Genomic DNA, 19,788 nt, shown 5'->3' with positions numbered 1-19,788 from the left:
AATATAAGCGCTTTCCTAAATCTAGTCTGACATTGTTTTAACCCGTTCACGCAGCTATTCAAAAGCCATTTTCTCGTATATGGATAGGTTTTGATGGTGCACATCAGCCACTACAGTGGACGCTAGTGCATCATGCTATACACTGCCACCCACTGGCCAGCCGTTGTAAGTGCAACACAAACTTCTCGAAGATGGCCGCTGGACGGCAGAAACACCAACACGTTCTCATCCCAACTCGTCACATACCGCCGCTCTGTCACGACCCCTTGGCGTCACTTTAGGTTTAGGAAACAAAACCACCATAGTTAAGTTTAGGAAAAAACGACATGGTTGGGCTTAAAACTACTACGTGAAGTCGGTGAAGATGAGAGAGGGGAGAGGCGGAGGAGTCTGGAATCAGGTTCAACATGTTTGCATTTCATTGAACAGCAGGCTATTAGACTAGAATACGTAAAAATATGTGAGCACACTAGTTTAACAGAATTAAAAATACATATTATTGTATAGTTTTCACAGAATATATCGTTTTATTCATTGGTTTGTAAAATACTTATTTCTTTAGTTGAAAATTAAAACACATGCACGTGAAAAAATAAGTCTTTTCTTCATCCCTAAAGAAGATCCTGACTAGGTTGTCATAATTTATGCATGAAAGTTCTGTGCCATACACTTCTGAAGTATAAATAAAAACGTATTTCTGTCTTGTTTAAGTAAAGATAAGCCGACTCATGCAATGCAACTATTTTTGGAGGCCTTCATTCCTGCACATTGTTTTCAGAGCATCACCCACCCCGACGCTGTCATACTTCACAAAGACTCTCCTTGACGTTTGCTCTTTGAAGTTCAAGAAGCAAAAGGGGCCCCAGATGATTTTGTGGAGAAAGACCTTTAATGGGAGTCTGTTTGAAGACGGTGACGGCGTTATAGGAGCGGTGAGCGTAAGCAGCCGCAGCACTTCTCAGTCTCCCATCATCTCTTTCACACAGATGATTAGGTGTGCGGAGACCAGAACTGATGTGCAGCAGGAGTGATTGAATCACAAAGTGACCCAAATGAAAGAATTGATTGGCCTCGCGATCATGATGTGTGTGCAATGAGAGCCCTAAAGTCTCTGACACTGATCTATTAGGATTCTCCTCAAGTTTTCTTGCGATTCACTGACGCATTGTTCTGACAGCTGCTTCATAGGGGGCTGACATTTGCACTGAGTGGGGGTATTACAGCGGGCAGATCTGATTGGCTCAGGTGAACGAGTGTTCAGGATATTTAGCAGAGGAATGAGATCAGATTAGAGACGGATGTCAAGGTAAAAGAATGGACTTTGAATTTGAATAATCTTTATGGGGAATGGGAATGTGACGTCACCGACAGACAGTCGGCCATGTTTGGAGGATAAAGGGTTAGAGCGCCATCCGCTGGCTGTTTACTGCAAGTGTCAGTAGAGCTGCTGAACTAACACAAAACACTGCACAGTGAATAAGATCCAAAAGAGGAAGTGTAGTATATATAATATACAGTCAGACACAAAGGTAGGCTAATGTTATGGGTTTCATTTTGCAACATACCGGTCGATTAAATATGCAGTATTAGCTGACGTTTTGTTACTATTCCGTTAGCATAACATTAGCTAGATTATCTTTGTGTAGTTGGCATTTGGCTTGTAGATCTGAAGGTCCTATAGCCACTCGTTTGTAAATTGGACATGGGCCTCCCAAGATTTACATTTTTTGAATTGCTGACGGGTATAAAACTAGGGATGCTAATTTTTTTAAATGTTCTTAACTGATAACCGACCCTCGTTAACCGAATATTAACCGTTAACCGACTAGTGCACCAGCTGCGGTGCTGCGTGTAGTGTCGCGGACATGCCGCCACTTTCCCAGTAAAAGTCTCCACCGCACATTTAGTTTAGTTTAGCAGGTTGTCAGCTGTGTGTCTGCCCGGCGTAACTTTAGCGAGTGTCCGACAGTGTGTGTATTTGTGCTACGTTAGCAGCTGTAGCATTGGCGGTAGCTTCTTGCTCGCCGCCGCCACACACATACAATCTGTCAGTGCGCCGACAATTGAACGGGTGTCCGACAGACCGTGTGTGTGTGGCGGCGGTGAGTGTGGGGTTGTTGGTGGCGTTATAGCTGTGAACATAGCAGTGTGTGTAGTTTATTTGTTGGTGAATAAATGCTACAACTCTTCCGCTCTGCACCGCTCAAGTGAGCTCGAGCCAACTTCCTGTATCCTGCCACTCCGGTTGCGCCTCCATGCATTGGTATCTGATGCCTAGAGACATTTACCAAACCACCCAAGTGGTTATGGGTTGACTGGGGACCATGAATGTCAGTACAAAAGTCCATCTAATAGTTGTTGAGATATTTTATTCCAGACCAAAGTGGTAGACGGCTGGCCAACTGGCAGACATTGCCATTATACAGTAGAGCCATGCTGCTTTTATCACTTTCTAATCATGATTTTGCTGGAAAAATTCATTTGGAAAACAGAATTCTCTTCCACCGATTCAATCATTTCTCAGCTCTAATGAAATGTGCTGCATAAATAAAGTTTCATTATTGATCATATTGAATCTGACTTCAACTCATGACTTTGAGATATTTTTGGACTAGCAGGCGGACGTCACTGACGAGTCACCTGAACAGGTTCACTCCTCGGTGAGCTCCGTGCGGTGATAAAGTTTAGTTTCACAGCTTCTATGCCTCTTCGGTACAGTATAGATGCATTCATGTAAATTGGCTGCTTCCCTTGTCTGACTTTGTCATCATCTCATTGCATAAACATGAGTCGTATGAGACGATTAACACAAACCTGTTTCGTAAAAAATATATCATTCTGGCTTCATTTTCAGCACTTTAACGTGAAACACTACAAAAAGTTATTGTTGGTGCATATAATATACAGTCATAATGAGAATATCTTTTGAAATCAGTTATGTTATTATTCATTAATTAGATTAATCAAACAACCCGCAGGCCCCTTCAAAGTTGTGGAGGAACAGTGCACGGTGAGCGTGACATCTGCAGCCTTCCTGTTGCCAGCCTGCTCTCCTCTTTGATGCGGCTTCATTATGCAGAGGGAGGCTGACCTAAACACAGAGATGTACTCAGACAGCTGGTCCAGGGGACAAAAAAAACTTAATTAATGCTTCTTCTTTGGGGAAAGATACTACCATATCTTTTCCTGGTTTACAACCACTTCACTCGCCGTTTATTAAACCAAATTAAGCTTCTGTTTTTCTCCTCCCTAATGACAGTTTTCCCTGGAAGCTTTGTAGTTTTTATCAGAGCTTCCCGTGTCCTCCTCCTCGCTAATCCCTTCCTCTCATTAACCTCCCGCCTTATTTTAATGCTGTTTTCACATATTTTACATTCAGACTTCAAGGATTGTATTACAAACATCTTCACAGTGTGTGTGATAAGGTGCACATTTAGAGCAGCTGATATTTTCTCATGTTCAAAACAACAATTTTAAAGTGTGGTTTACTATTAGATGCTTTTGAAGTGAAAATTTTACACTTCATAGGTAGTCATTAATGAAGTTTTAAACAATATTACTCATGCCTTAGGCTGGCACATTTCCTGGAGTTACTTAGGAAGAAAGTGTTACATTATACAGCAGAGTCTGCACTTCTTGCACACAACCTTTTCTCTTGAGGCTGAACAATGGGGGAATCTAAGATAAACTATATACTCGAGGAAAGGGACAACCTCATAACTTGGCAATCACCACCTTATATTTTTGGCCGGGAAAAAGAAGCACACATAAAACTCTGAACCACAGAAATAGAATATAGGAGTAGAACGGACATTCCCATTCAAATCAACGGTCAGCTTGGCTGCCAGTTTTATGTATACCGTAGTCAGAGCAACCGTTGTATCTGGCTGACTTCCACATAAACCAAACCAACTTGCGGCAAGTGGCGGACTCACTGAAGTGCAGTTTTACAGTAACAGCAAATAAACAAGCAGTGGAGTAGTAACGTTACGAGGCACACAGAAAATGTAAATGAGTCAAATTGAACAACTTAATGCTTCATGCCACAGCGGATGAAAGCACATTGTTATCGCCAGATGAGGGACAACTTTGTTTGGCTCGTTTTCTGCAAGCAGTGTGACCAAAAGGTATAGAAGCAAAGAGACGAAACTCCGGTGTATTTTTTGACAACAGCCGCTGCCACCATTTTGGACTGAAAACACTTATTTGTAATATTTTATTGTTCAACACAGGCCATTTCAGTAGAATATGACAATAGAATATAAATTATATTGTTTTACTTTTGTATGGCACTTTTTAGGCGGACGATTTACGTAGCGTATCTTTGTTGCTGGGCGCTCATGTTGCAATGGAACAAACGAACAATTGACTTTCACTTCTTGGCAATATACGTTCTTTGGTGTGGCACTGAGCATGGTGGAATTAGCAAGCTAGCTAGCTAGCGGACAGCTGACTGGTTATTTCCTGGGCTGGTTACGCCAGGCTTTGGTGCTGCACTGATTACAGAAAAACGAGCCGAACAGCAAACTGGTGTTCAGCGGCAGCACCGGGTCTAAACGGTCCATCTGCCTGGGGACAAGCTACCATACCTAGCTAACTAACCAGCCAGCTGTCTCTGGGAGCTGCGTCCGTTCCCTTCCCGGTGAGCTCAAGGCCCCAGGAAGAGCGCCAGGCTTTGAAGAAAATTTTTGTAGCGGCCAAACGGCGGTACTACAACTGTGTCCGTCACGTGATGCCATTGGGCACAAAAATACTTTTTCCCATAGACTTACATTGGGAAAGAGGCGTCCATAAATCAGTGGATAATTTTTTTTGAGGTAGATCAACTTCCCAGTACGAACACTTGAATAGCCCTTATTTAAATCAGTAGGTCCTAAAAGTTGTAAAATGCATTTTTCTTCCTGGGCTGGAGCGAGGGCTCGGAGGTGGAGTTAAAGAAAACGCTACGCTGCCTGCTTTACGGGCAATGCTCCAATGCTGTATCCAGTTCGCTTTATACATTCATGGACGGGCTGCGACCACACACTTTACGACCCGAACAACAATCTCCATTTTCTTCTGTAGTAGTCAAAATGACCACAGCAAACAGTTCAATGCCCCTTCTACTCCTATTTTATTTCTATGCTCTGAACCCTTACCGACTAATCACAATCCAGTCTCTCTCTCAAAAATGGCTTACGTGTAGAACTTAATCACCCTGTAATTCAGCAAAAAAAAATCCCATGTCATGTTGGAAAATTTCAGCTGACATATAAGGAATGTTAAACCTGCGACCCCCGTGCTCGCTTCTCAAACTAAAGCTACAGATTGACTTTGGACTTTATCTCGGATAACACGTTCTCTGAGCGGCAGTACTTCATCTGAATATCAGCTATTGTACTGCGTGTCACCCAGAGAAAGAGCAAAGGGCAGCAGTCCAGCTCACCCGAATACTGTCTCAGAATTGTCTCGCTCTCTCCTTTCCCTGGAGTCTCTCTCCTCATAACCTCTACCTTTTATTCTTTCCTTCCTCCTGTCTCCTCCTCAGATTGTTATCCCGTTCTCCGTGCCCTCTCCTTCCTTGTCGTCTCACCCTTCTCTCTCTCTCTCTCTACCTCGCTGTCTGCTGTCTTGTGCCGTGCCGCAGGGCTCTCTGGCTGATGTAATTTATGCTATCTCCTTTGCTAGTGTGAGAGAAGAGCGTCCTGAAGCCAACACTCTTCATGCAGAGTGCTCCTGTGGGAGGCTGTGAGCCAGCACCGACTGAGCTCCCCTCTCTCTCTCTTTCACCGTCTCCACATGCACAATGCAATGACCGTGCATGTGGAGAAGACACTCAATCTGCATGGCAGTACAGGATAATTACAGATACCACATAGCAGCTGTCAGCTGCAAAGACAAATTGCATGTGATGTCACGACGCAGGTATCTGTATCTGTGGCCAGTCATTACACCGAAATGTCAGTTTTAAAGGAATATTTCACCAACAAAATGATCATTTGTATATCGATTACTCACCCTGTGTTACCTTCAAGTCTTGAAGAAAAGTTTGTTTTTCTCGCACGACTCCACGGAGAACGAAAGCTCAATGAACAGAGAAAAGTCTTGATGAATTGAAGTCAATGGAGGCTGCGTTTAAAGGTGCAGTGTGTAGGATTTGGCGGCATCTAGTGGTGTGGTTGCAGATTGCAACCAACTGAGTAACCCTCCGCTCACTCCTCCCTTTTCTGCGGTAATGTGAGCCGCCGAGTGCAAAACTCGCTCAGAGGCCATCCTTACCGTAACAACACTACTTTAGGAGCAACGGAAGTCAGACGGCGGCTGGCGGTACCACGGTTTTGCACTCTGCGGCTCACGTTACCGCAGTTTCACAAGCGTGTCGGAGAACTACGGTGACCTTCAGTTAATGTAAAAACATGAAAGTCTCTCTCTAAAGAGCCAGTGATTAGTTTGTCCGTTCTGAGCTACTGTAGAAACATGGCGGAGCAACATGGCGGACCATGAAGAGGACCCGCTCCCTGTGTAGATATGAATGGCTCATTCTAAACTAACGAAAACACAACGATTCTTAGTTTCAGGTGATTACACACTACTGAAAACATAGTTATGAATATTATATTCCATTTCTGCCAATAGATCCCCCGAAATGTTACACACTTTAACAACAGCAAAAACTATATCAAAACATCAAACACATGCATCTTCACTAAAACCATACTATTAAAAACACTTCCGAATAAACAGTCTCACTCTTGCGCAGACACTACTACTCGTCCGTGCAAGTCTTTTAAATCGTAAGGTTTTAGCAAAAATACATGCGTTTGGAAAGTACTGAGCATACGACTGGATAAATGAGACTTGGATTATACTGTATGAGTTGTGTGAGAGTTTTCAAATGAATGTTTTTATGTAGTTTTGCTGTCGTAAACACAACCTCCATTTACTTCATTCATTAACACTTTACTCCGTTTTTTATTCGTTTGATCCGTTCGCCATTGATGCATAAGAGAAAAACAAAGTTTTCTTCAAGAATTCAAGGTAACAGGTGGTGAGTAACTCATATACAGTATACTGTAAATGGTCATTTTGTGGGTGAAGTATTCCTTTAAGTGAAGATATCGTATGCTGTGTACAGATGGGAAAGTGTTTTGCTCACGTCCATCAGGAATCCATCGTTAGATTGGATTTACGGCAGCAGTAAATACTCAACACTGGGTTTTTCTGTAACGGGAAAGTAGATGTTGATTGAATATGTTTATGTGTGTTGCAGGACTGCAATCCATTTCTATGACAACAGAGACGGCTTTGGCTGGGGAACTGAAGAGCGCAATGGAGGGTGACGCCATGAGGACCAATCAGGTGGGAGCGCCGTGGAACTCACAGCAACTGTAGATCATTTTACTCAAGCCTCTCAATCACTCAGGGGCCTTCCGGCATGTTTGATATGCAAGGCGGCGAGCTCCCTCTGCCTGTGCCAGCAACTTAACATCCTAACATCTTAGAGCAGCAGCTCACACTACATCATGCATTTGATGATTGCCTCATATGATCAAAGATTTGGGATTTATATCACTTTGAAAGACACGTACATAATGCCCCATGAGACTTGAGAATTCAGATATTTAAATGAAAGACAAAGTAGGGCGATTTGAAGCTCACACACTTAGAGGAAGGATTTTCTCTCTCTCCCAGGTTCCAGAGGACCAGGGGGACAATGATGATAGCTCAGAGAAGACCCCCAGCAAAGCCTCCAAATCCCCCCAGAAAACTAACAAGCGGCCCAAGACCGTCCCCGTCAAAGTCACTCTACTGGACGGCTCAGACTACGAGGCTGGAGTTGAGGTATGCTAATCACTTTTCATCATCAGGGATGGAGCAAATGGCTCATCGATCCATGTAAAAACATGACTATGATTATGTGTTTTAAAATTATTAGAGGTCTTCTGCTTTACTAAAGAGCATCAGATATGAAGATATGTGTGGATCGACGAGGAGACTGTTGCATTCATCAAATTAACACATGAAACAAACTGAAATACCACATTCCTATCATGTTTTGTTTTTGCTCGTTAGAGGTTTGACTTACGCTCTTTAATCATGTGATCATTGCGCCCCCTTCTTCTACATTAGTTTAATGCTACACAAGTGGAAAAATTAGCGCACCAATTGTTTGTCTTGACCAAGCGTTAACCTCCGGTTGTGAGGAATGAAGCCAACGTGGAATTGCGAAAAACTGCAGTTCATCAAATGGCCACTTGAGGCTCCAAAAGTGAGTCAATCCCCAAACTTTACAGCAGAAATAAACATCTTTACAGCCTGATACAAAAAACTGTTTTGGTCACCAATCAGCTGTATGGGGGTGAAATTCTACATTATTCACCCATTTAAATTCTATTAATTGAGGGCGTGGCCGCTTTGAGTGACAGGTGGGTGGCGTCTCAGGTCGCTAGCTGCTAGCTGTCTGCTCTGCTGTGTCACCCGGCACGCTTCAGCTCCACCCACGATCCACCTCTTTACCCATTTTTGGATTAGTCGGGAGTTAGGCTGTCGTCACTGCCAAGTTGGCGACGGCTGGAGCCAAATACTTTTAGCTTCACAACAGCTCTTCAGAAACCTGTGGGTGACATCACAAAGACTACATCCATATTTTATAAAATTTATGGTTGGGCCTCCTTCTACATTACTTTGAAGGTGCAGTGTGTAGGATCTGGCAGGATCTAGCGGTGAGAACTGAAACTTCTCCCGTGTGCCAAGCATGTAGGAGAACTACTGTGACCGATGTGAAAACGCCAATGGTCCTCTCGAGAGCCAGTGTTTGGTATGTCCGGTCTGGGCTACTGTAGAAACATGGAGGTGCAACATGGCGTCCGGCTCCATGAAGAGGACCCACTCGGCTCATTCTAACGAAAACATTACTATTATCAGGTGATTATATACCAAAGAACACATACTTATTAATATTATATAATAGTCAAATATTAGCACACCAACTGCTTATCTTATTGTATCCAGCTCCTAATATTCTCATAAAGTAGTGAATGGAAATGCTTTTTTTTGCAAATGTCTGGAAATTTGGTTAGAAGTTGCTCCACATGTGGATGGAAACTTGACTACTTTCACTTTTACCTCCAGATAAAATGGTTTACATAATCTGGCTAAACTGTTCACTTGTTACCCTGATCCAGAACTGTATACTATATATACTATACTAGACTTCGTGGTCTTGCTGACAGTAACAGATCCGCTCATCAAATTTGTTCTGGGACTAATGTTGATACAGAATGGTAGGATATCTTCCTCAGTGACCTATAAGCTGTGGAAAAACACATCAGGATTCAATTCTGCAAACATGCAGAAACATAATTAGAAATGATAATTCGAAAATGTTGCTTTATATTAATACACAGTTTGGCTGTTTCTCCACACTAAAATGCACACAGGCCTAAATTTCATATCTCGCTGTGCAGGGTGACAGCATTTTAGGAAGCCGGTGTACATTTGAACAAGAGCCCTTGACTCAGCACACCGCGGTACACCTCAGTGAGACTCAGTCTCCCTCGGTAATACATGCTACTGAGTCAGGAAATGCAGCTCTGTTGCTATTCTCACCGAGAGGGCGAATGACGGGTGGAGCGAGGTAACACAAGCTCTGCATTGTGGGGGATGGAAGGCTCGGATGAGCAATCTCCGGCTTCCATGAATCGTGACTCTGTAGCCTTTTGTGTTTGTAAACAGGCGGGCGTTGCTCTCGGTTTATTTGAATCTCACAGTACATCACGATCGAACGCTGCAGAGAATGAATCTGGAGTGAAACGCCTGATGAGGTAGAGCGAGAGGTGTCAAAGGGGGTGTTCCACATCCTGGCCGGGACTTACAGAGCTGAATCCCATTAAAAACCAGCGCTGGAACCCCATTGGTTGCCGCTGATGATGGAGTGTGATGTGTGACGGGAATGATCTTGTTGGCTCAACCTCATTCATGTCACTTTATTCCCTTTATGGCTTACTGCCTCTCACGTGACCTCACATATTTTACTTACGAGTGCCTGACCGAGGCATCACACACACACTCTCCTTCAACTCAACCCCCCATCCTCCCTCTGTCTTGGTTACGTGCATACACACACACACACACACATTTCTTCATGTCAGCTGGGCAGTGACACTAGAGGTATTGGGCTTTGACAGGAAATCCATACAGGTGACAGATGAGCGCTCTTATGTTTGACCGGGGAGAAAATAGAATGGGAGATGGGAAGAGGAGGAGGAAAAGATGAAGATAGTGGGGGAGGAGGAGGTGGAGAGAAAGATGGAGAGGAGGTAGCGCTTGCTTGTGTACTGTAGTATGTATGCGAGTGTGTATATCACTGTGTGTGCAATAGGAAAAAAAAGGCAAGCGGGGACACAATGATGAATGTAGTGGAATCGCTGCTTTAATGACAGTCATGATGTCCACTGAGCGAGCGTACCCTGATGATAAAAACACAGAGAAGCAGCCTGAGCCTCCTATTGATGCTTGGCTCACGACATTACATATTGATCGAGCTCAGTGCATTTGTCCAGTCCTTAACCTAAAGCCATACCGTTAAAAAGAACAGCTTACAGTACTTCACAGCCTTGAATCTTACAAACTCTAGCTATTACTATTCCCCCCAAAAAAACATCTTCAATGAAACATCTGGCTTTTTAAACAACATCCCGAGGAGACCATTGTATCCGTATCTTAACTACTTAAACTTTGGCTGAACGGGATTTTCTCTGCAGGTCATTAAAATGCTAATGTTCATTTCCACAGTTCAGTCGTTTCTGCTGGTTAGCCACACGGCCGTGCAAGTTTATGAGAGAGGCAGGGCGGTTTAGGGTCTGCAAAGCATTCAGAGCTCAGCTGCTGATGCTGACCAGCCAGGCTATTTAAGGAGCACCTTATTCACACAGTGATGGAAATAATAAAATATAACTGCCTGTACTGGCACTGTTTAAATGTGATTCTTTTTCACATTTGCAGCCTCAATTGTAAAACAAACCTGTAATATCTCTGACCAAAACCAAATTATTTCTGTAGCTTTTCTCCTGAGATGCAGCATAGACTGTATTTAAAGATGGATGACATGACCGCGCCCCAAAAAATGAAACCAAAATATCTCGATCCCCTTGGTGGCTGGCTGCAGTATAGTTCATAAATCCCGCCCCCTTAATGTTAGTGGATGGAACATGGGCCAAACTAAAAAATCAAAGTATACGTCAAATACATTTTTCCCAAAGATGGTTTCTGTTGGTTTAGGTAGTTCTTATCACGCTGATGTTTGTTCAAGTGTTCATTTTTCTGATAAGTTTGGTTTTAATTAGTTATCTGATGCTATAAAAAGGGGGTGAGACGTCATAATTGAAAGCTGTGATTGACAGCTGCTCTGAGGGAAGTGGTCGTGGAACCGGAGGCTCGGGAATTGTACGAGAGAGATGTAACTTCAACTTTCCATAACCGTAACCTGTCTGTGTAATAGAACATGTATCAATTTCATCATAAATGTAGTTATAGAGATATTAAGGTTAGTTGTTGTGTCCTTTTAGCCAAGCAGCTACCGTGGTGCTAACGTAGCAGCTAGGTGGCTCACACTAGCGAGCTGCGACCGTACTCGGCTTGTGATTGGCTCGGTGTGTGGGACTTCGTATCCCGTGTAAAACCAACAATGTGTAGTTGTCTTTGTGTAGATATTTTAACCCAAAACACAATGTTTTTCCCTAAACTTATCTAAGTGTTTTTCTTTTGCCTAAACCTGAAGAAGTTGTAGTTTTATTAGCTAAACCTAAAGAAGTTGTAGTTTTGTTGCCTAAACCTAAAGAAGTTGTAGTTTTATTGCAAAAACCTAAAGAAGTTGTAGTTTTGTTGCCTAAACCTAAAGAAGTTGTAGTTTTGTTGCCTAAACATAAATAAGTTGTAGTTTTATTGCAAAAACCTAAAGAAGTTGTAGTTTTATTGCAAAAACCTAAAAAAGTTGTAGTTTTGTTGTTTAAACCTAATGAAAATGTAGTTTTATTACCTTAACCTAAAGAAGTTGTAGTTTTGTTGCCTAAACCTAAAGAAGTTGTAGTTTTATTGCAAAAACCTAAAAAAGTTGTAGTTTTGTTGCCTAAACATAAAGAAGTTGTAGTTTTATTGCAAAAACCTAAAGAAGTTGTAGTTTTATTGCAAAAACCTAAAAAAGTTGTAGTTTTGTTGTTTAAACCTAATGAAAATGTAGTTTTATTACCTTAACCTAAAGAAGTTGTAGTTTTGTTGCCTAAACCTAAAGAAGTTGTAGTTTTATTGCCAAAATCTAAAGAAGTTGTAGTTTTATTGGCTAAACCTAAAGAAGTTGTAGTTTTATTGCCAAAACCTAAAGAAGTTGCAGTTTTGTTGCCTAAACCTAAAGAAGTTGTAGTTTTATTGCAAAAACCTAAAGAAGTTGTAGTTTTGTTGTTTAAACCTAATGAAAATGTAGTTTTATTACCTTAACCTAAAGAAGTTGTAGTTTTGTTGCCTAAACCTAAAGAAGTTGTAGTTTTGTTGCTCAAATCTAAAGAAGTTGTAGTTTTGTTGCCTAAACCTCTGGAAGCCTTTTTGTTCGTGTTCAAAACGTTTCATTCAGTTTTAGAACGTGTTGCTTTCACTTTTACAACGTAGTAGGTCCCTAATGACCCACATATGTGGTGCTTATAGCAACTGATAACGCCTATTTAATTGCCTGATAACAGTCGAATCGGGTGCAATAATCATGCAGTAAAAAGTAGGACAACAGATACATCTACTGTATGTATGCACAGGATAAAAACAGGATTAAACCTGCAGTCCAGAGTGCTCAACATTCTTACATTCAAAGTGCCTCCAGAGAGAAAAACCACCAGCTCCATAAATGTGAAGTTCATGTGATCGTGTGGTTAACGAGTTAAAGCCAAATAAAAGATTCATGACACTGGGACCAAGCTCAGCCCCTTTAAAGAATGACTTTATCTACTCTTATCACTTTATCTACAGTATATTCTGCATAATTTCTTTCCATTTTAATAGCACCCACTGAACATGTTTCCCTGCAGCATCGCTCTCTCGGTGTGCACAGCCAGCTGCAGTGAAGTCTCTTTCTAAAGAGAACGTCAATGGATGGTTGCCAACACTGGAGCGCAACCTGTCTTTCTTATACACTGCTCCACATCCTAAGAATCAGCTGTGCTTTGAGCGAAAGGGACTTTTCAAATTTACATATAAACAAGTTAACTGCTTTTATTGTTTAAGAACTTTAGAGCAAATTTAATATATTTTTGAGGCATTTTTCCCAAGTGGTCATGAGCCAAACTCGGTGAACGAGTCATTAAAGCTTTTAATGAAATTACTCTGGAATCAGAATATATTTGTGTCTCTTAAATCCTGCTCCTTAAATGTTTATTGCTTTCACATGTTTTTCCAGCACGGTAGCCTTGGATGTGATGCAGCTTAATGTAGCCAGTGTGAAGTACAGCACTTCACGGTTTGTTTACTTCGACTGAAATGTGCTTTAAAAAAAATGAAATCACGACAAGGACTGAAAGTCGGGATGTCTCGGCCTCTGCTGCTTTAATTTTGACCATTTGTTTCACTTAATAACTGTAAAGTTTGAGCACTGTATGGAACAAAGCTGTGATATTTGCATTGCATAATGGAAGCCTCACCGACTCAGGCTAATTTGACCATCTCTACAGTTTTTCTCCGGTTATTTGGTCCCTCAGTGCTATCCCTCCGCTTGCATTAGTAAAAGTGACTAAGTTCAATAGATTTACTTTCTCCTTGGCCAGCCATTAACCCATTCACACACACACACACACACACACACACACACACACACACACACACACACACACACACACACACACACACACCGTCTCTCCTCATCTTGTTTGCATGGGTGAGGCGATCGGCAAAATGGATTTCTAGGATTACACCAAATGGCTGCTAACACAATCAGAACTAGCTAAAGAAATGTGATTGGAGCCAATTGGAGCGACAACGAAATCTCATCAGCAGCTTCTGAATTGGTCGCCATGCTTGGGGGACCACCTGAGATGTCTGTTACAATTTCATTTCATAAGAAAATCGAATATATGCGCGCCGCTCCCCCCCCACCCAAAAAATAAATAAATCACTGACTGCCGCCTCTGCCTGTTAATCAGCATTATTCTCTGCACTGCTTCGCCCGTGGCAGCCTCAGTGCAGCACGATATAAATTATTATTAATTTGATTGAGAGACAGATCACTTTATAATGGTAAATTCATTAAGTCTATCATATTTAAAAAGGTGTTCTGGCTGCACTGCTGGCTTTTCCTGCAAGAGCTGAACAAAGACGTGCGCCAGCCTTGTAGTAACCAGAGAGAGAGAAAGTGAGAGGGCACACGCACATACAGAAGGGACCTATTACTTCTGTTTCCATGGTAACAGCTGCTTGGTTGCTTTGTCGCCATAGGAGACAGGTTTCCCTAGGAGATGAATCTGTCGTGTGTGTGTGTTCCTGTGTGTGTGTGTGCGTGTGTCTGTGGAGATAGCGTTTTGCCAAGGCCGTCTGTGCATCCCACAGAGGCCTCGTTTTCAGCCCTGAAGGGCTGGATAGAAAATAGGTGTGGTCTGTTGAAACGCCACTGATGCATTTCCTCCCCTTATATAGGCATACAGAGAGTAGCTCCTCCTGCTCGACGGGGGAGAGGACAGACTGGAAGCTTCTATCAGACCACAGTCGGGGAGGATTTTTATGTCACTGATTTTTTTTTTTTGTTACTCCTTTGTGTGATATTATTATCTAATAAAATAAGATCCAGCTACTATTTTACTACATAACCAACCGTAATGAATACAATATCTACTTAGAATAAACAGTTTTACAAATCTTTTGTTCTCCCAAGGTTGCATTTTGCGAATGCTGTAAATGTAGACAGGAAAGATGAGGAGAGAAGGACGGCTATGACATGCAACAAAGGTTCACCGGCTGGTAGCGAACCAGGGACGTTGCAGTTATACTGTCTGGGTCTTCAACCTGCAGTAGGCAGAATGTTTTTGGCATCATTGGGCAAAAATTCCATAATAACCTTTCAGCATATTGTAATTCAAGTGTTCTGAGAGATAACTAGACTTCTGCACCTCGTCATGGCTCTGTTTTCAGACTTTAGAAAATCTAGACCCTGACGGGAGACTTTGACCAATCACAGGTCATTTCAGAGAGAGAGAGAGCATTCCTATTGGCTGTTCATGCAACGGAAGAAGCTGTCAATCACTCGTGAACTCTGATTAAAACGGTCAAACTAGGCAACGCAGATCAAATATGAATCAATATTCTGTTACTGTAATGCCTATTTCTCTCCTCAAATGTTGTCAGAAACATCTTGTAGTTTACTGTTTAGCTGTAAAATTAGAAAGTTAGCTCCGGCTGGTGGGCGGTGCTTGGTATTTCCTCAACCTGATCTCAACATGTCTGCCGGGTCACAAACTTCCCGCTATTAGAATGCATTGATTTTCAAGGTACAATGTTCATTATCATATTTATCATTCTACAACACAGGGTTATATAACTAAATGCTATAGTTGTAGTCCCTTTATGCTACTCACAACAAGAGTCACACTCAACCCAGGACACATCGCTCAGTCCTGAAACCTCCCACCATCACACTCTTCTTCACTCAACGCATTGAGCAAGTCTAAGGTCAGATGTGCATTCATAAATCTCTTCCTCCTGTCCATAGTGAAGGTTAGCCTATGACTTATGATGCAGCTCTATCACGCACAGTAGTAGACAAAAGGCGTTGCATTCTCTACAAGGGTCAATTTGACCCGCTGGAGGTATACATTTTTAATCTGGCTTTATCTTGACAGTTAATAACAATAGAGGGTGTTAAATAACACACTCTAGGAAAAGTCAAAGATTGGGGGACTTACATTATATTTTTATTATAATACAAAGTTACATACAATTGAAAAACAGACACAGGTACATTTTTTCCTGTTGCCAGTTCCACTATAGGCCAGCAGACGTCTCGCAAACTTACTTATCTTTATTTAATTGCATTATTACACTCTGTCCTCTTCTTTTACAGTACGTGATGTTCATACAACCTGAACCTGCACTGTGCCACCTGCCCACTCGCTGTGTGTTCTTATAATATGTTCTTGTGCATGTGTGTGTGTGTAACAGAAATTTGCCAAGGGCCAGACCCTGCTGGACATGGTGTGTGGCCATCTGAACCTGCTGGAGAGGGACTACTTTGGCCTGACTTTCCAGGACACGGACAACGCCAAGGTCAGACACTGACACACAGAGACACACACATACACACACACACTCATTAAGATATCTTACTTGAGGAAGTTGAATATCTTCATTATAAGATCTGTAACTGAACCTCTGTCGCTCGACGGAAATTTTGTCCCCGATTAGAAACTATACCCTGAATCAGCTGGTGTGAAGTCTCTCCTACTATTTTCCAAATAGTAGGAGAGACCTCACACATACACACAGATGAGGTGCATGCATGCACTGGGTGTTTATTACGTGAAGTTCTTACCCATAAAATAAAATCTGTCATGTGGACACATTGCTGTTTATCTACTTTAAAGCTACATTTTTACGAACCCTCAGAATTCGAACCTGTGGTTTACTGAATAGTACTCTGGCACAAAATGGGACTGTAGAGCATGCGTCTTTATTTGTTAACGATGTTTTTCTTGATCCATTGTGGTTTGCAAGCAGCACGCTATTTTATTGTGTAAAGTACAATAGACTTTAGTTCAGAAGCTCTTCTGTTCTGGGATTATTATTGATATTATGTGGGCGGTCATTTAGTTCCTTCTGTGGTGGAAATCTTTGTAGAGTCCAAGGCCAAATATATGTGTTGACAATGAATTTCTTTAAACCTGCTTTTAATAGATTTTTGGGTCGGATTTTGTCACTGACTTCAGAGCAAATGTCAAGCAGCCTTTCAGCCGAGCAGCCCATTTAACCAGACTGTTTTCCCAGGTGTTATGAAGCGGCGAGTCCCCCGGTTGCCCTTTTAACCGTACTTAACCACATACAGCCTGAGAGTGGCATACATGGCCTTTAACCTTTTGAAATGTGATTAGACAGTATGGCCTTTTAAAAAATGGTGCACAGCGCTACAGAGCACCATGAAAGCTTGAGTGACATTAAGCGCAGAGAGTTGGACTCAACTGGCATTTATAGCCCCAATATTGATGCTTTCAGTGTTTATAAAGCCTTCATCCGTTTTCTTGTAGTATGAATATATTTGGCTTTCAACTAGGGAACAGATATAAAAAGGGAAGAGCAGCCAGTGATGTACAGTTCTTAAAAGGGCTCTGAAAAATGTGAATATGGATCATTTTGCTGAGGTTGAATTTCTCAAAGGGACTGTCTCTTTCTTTCTTTATCAGCATTGGTTGGATCCCTCCAAAGAGATTAAGAAGCAAATTCGGGGTAAGTTCAGCACACACACGCACACACAGTCCAACAAATCCACACGGATATAGCAGTCCTTCGCAAAAAAGAACCTTTCTGGTTGTTTGTCCACAGTTGGTTCCTGGATCTTTGGATTTTCTGTCAAATTCTACCCTCCAGACCCGTCTGTGCTCATTGAAGACATCACCAGGTAGGTGTGAAAACAACAACAACTCCAGCACAACTCACAATTGTCTGAAGCTAATATGTTGAATTGCCTTGAGGATATTTTTTGTTTTGGCAGGATTTATAGAGAGAACATGTTGCCTTTGGAGGCAATTGTGAAACAGTGAAAACTCGGCAGATACAGACACCACCACACACTTCTAGTGATGATTGATAGGGATTACTTATTACTTATTACTTATAAAAAATGCCAGGAAGAAACAGTGTCACTAGTGACAAATCTATATAGGAAGTACACACTATTGTACTTTATTACACGGCTTTGTTGAATACTCGATTCTGATTGGTCAATCACAGCGTTCTACGGTCTGTAATTTCTTTATAGCAGACCGTTGCTATGGGCATAGTTCTGATGTCGGACTCTGGCAGACTGTTTTTGTGTCAAAATATTGATTTCTTAAGGAAGTAGCCGTGTAATAAGCGGGATAATGTACAGCTAGCGGGTCATTGTTGTGAAAGAATCTCCTTCAGGACACCTCTCATCGCCCTGAAGGGGATTCTTTCACAACAATGACCCGCCAGCTGTACATTATCCCTTACGTAACACACAACATTGTACTTAATCTAGTAAACATACACACTGGAGTCCACAAGAGTAATGGTTATCCCAGCAGTAAATTAGCTAACAGTTACTTAGCCTAAAATGTTGTATTAGAAACATATTAGCCACAGACAACTAAGCTAATGGCTAGCTCATAGACTGTATATAAAAAGTGGATGGTTGGTTTGTGGACTGCCATTTTGAAGCCTCGAGTTTGGCATTTTGGCCGTCGCCATCCTGGCTTTTTGCAACCAGAAGTGACACGAGAGGGTGGAGCTAAGTACAAACGAACGCTGAATAAGACATTCTAGGTGACCAACAAGGTTATAATTAACTGTCATGAACTGAAAACACGCTGTGAAAGGGTTAAAGTTGTAAAACGAAAACAAGGACAACTCCCAGACCGGACAACGCCGTGGTAGCGACCTGTCAATCACAAGGTAGCCCCGCCCTAAAGCATCCCCTGCTTTATGGTCTATCTGACTCTAAATGGGACCATAATTTACTAAATGAACATCATGCTGTATTGAAGAAGACTTGAAACTAGCGATTGAGACCATAAACTCATGTTTACAATGTTTACTGAGGTAATAAATCAAGAGAGAAGTAGGCTCCTTTTCTCATAGACTTCTATACAATCAGACTTCTTTTTGCAACCAGAGGAGTCGCCCCCTGCTGGCTGTTACAAAGAATGCAAGTTTAATGTACTTCTGCAATGGTTTCACTTTTTAGACCCCAGAATTGCCCACTGGGCTAGCTTAGCTAGCAGTCTACAGAATGCAGAAAAACTAAATTAAAAATCCCAAAACAGCCATCATAAAAAGAGTGCCTACAGATACTGTAATTCTTCAACAAGTGCATTTGGGAAGTAGATAAACAATGCCTGTCAAAATGCATGCATTCATTTTTGACAAGAGGCTGATTGTCAGCTATAAATACTGTGCCAGTAGCGGTTGCTCCTAGCAACAGAATGTCCAACTGCTGGTGGCAGAACAAGCCTTGATCATAAGACATTTTTGTTGTTGTTGTTGTTGTTGAGTGTCTTGTTAGCACTATGTGCTGGACACCATGTGGTGCAGGACACCGAAATAACTAAATCAAAATCCATTTATCAATAGAACTTCCTTTGGACACAACACAGTTGACAATATTGTGACAGCATGATCTTTGCACAAAGATAGGCCAGTGTAAACCTTTTCAAACTAGACAACATAAACGTTCTCACCCCTTTGTATTTCCTTTTGCAATAATGCAGTGGCTAACAGGAAGTAAACTTGGACCAAAGCTGTTGCCCTAGCAACAGAATGGCAATAAAAAGGTCTATATATAGGCCTAATACAGTGGTGGACAAAATACTCTTTTACTTCATAAAAGTACTAATACCACAGTGTAGAAATACTCTGTTACAAGTAAAAGTACAAAAGTATTAGCATCAAACGGCTCCTTTCAGAATAATATATATTATATTATTGAATTACAATTATTGATGCATTAATGTGTTCGTTACTTTACTGTTGCAGCTGGTCAAGGAAGAGCTTATTTTTTTACTTGCTGGATAGCTTGTGAATTTCACCAAGGAATCAATAGTCAAAAGTTTT

The 19,788-nt window shown here is 41.8% G+C and overlaps 1 protein-coding gene and 1 long non-coding RNA gene across 7 annotated transcripts in view; both read left to right on the top strand.

The window, feature by feature from the left end:
* Positions 1-19,788, top strand: part of LOC141773278 (uncharacterized) — a 376,505-nt gene that overhangs the window by 100,749 nt on the left and 255,968 nt on the right. The window lies entirely within an intron of this gene.
* The window catches only part of LOC141773266 (band 4.1-like protein 1), a 56,391-nt gene that overhangs the window by 15,172 nt on the left and 21,431 nt on the right, over positions 1-19,788 (top strand). For all 6 annotated transcript variants that reach the window (XM_074645143.1, XM_074645141.1, XM_074645140.1 and 3 more), the window contains exons 2-6: positions 7,250-7,338; positions 7,672-7,821; positions 16,165-16,269; positions 17,400-17,442; positions 17,539-17,614. In XM_074645143.1, the coding sequence (XP_074501244.1) occupies positions 7,267-7,338; positions 7,672-7,821; positions 16,165-16,269; positions 17,400-17,442; positions 17,539-17,614 (446 nt within the window). In that variant the 5' untranslated portion in view covers positions 7,250-7,266. The remainder of the gene's footprint in view (positions 1-7,249; positions 7,339-7,671; positions 7,822-16,164; positions 16,270-17,399; positions 17,443-17,538; positions 17,615-19,788) is intronic.

This window comes from Sebastes fasciatus, chromosome 8, assembly GCF_043250625.1.
Source record: "Sebastes fasciatus isolate fSebFas1 chromosome 8, fSebFas1.pri, whole genome shotgun sequence".
Classification (NCBI taxonomy): Eukaryota; Metazoa; Chordata; class Actinopteri; order Perciformes; family Sebastidae; genus Sebastes; species Sebastes fasciatus.
Note: the sequence above shows the minus strand (reverse complement) of the source record. Positions and strands in the feature narration are given on the sequence as shown.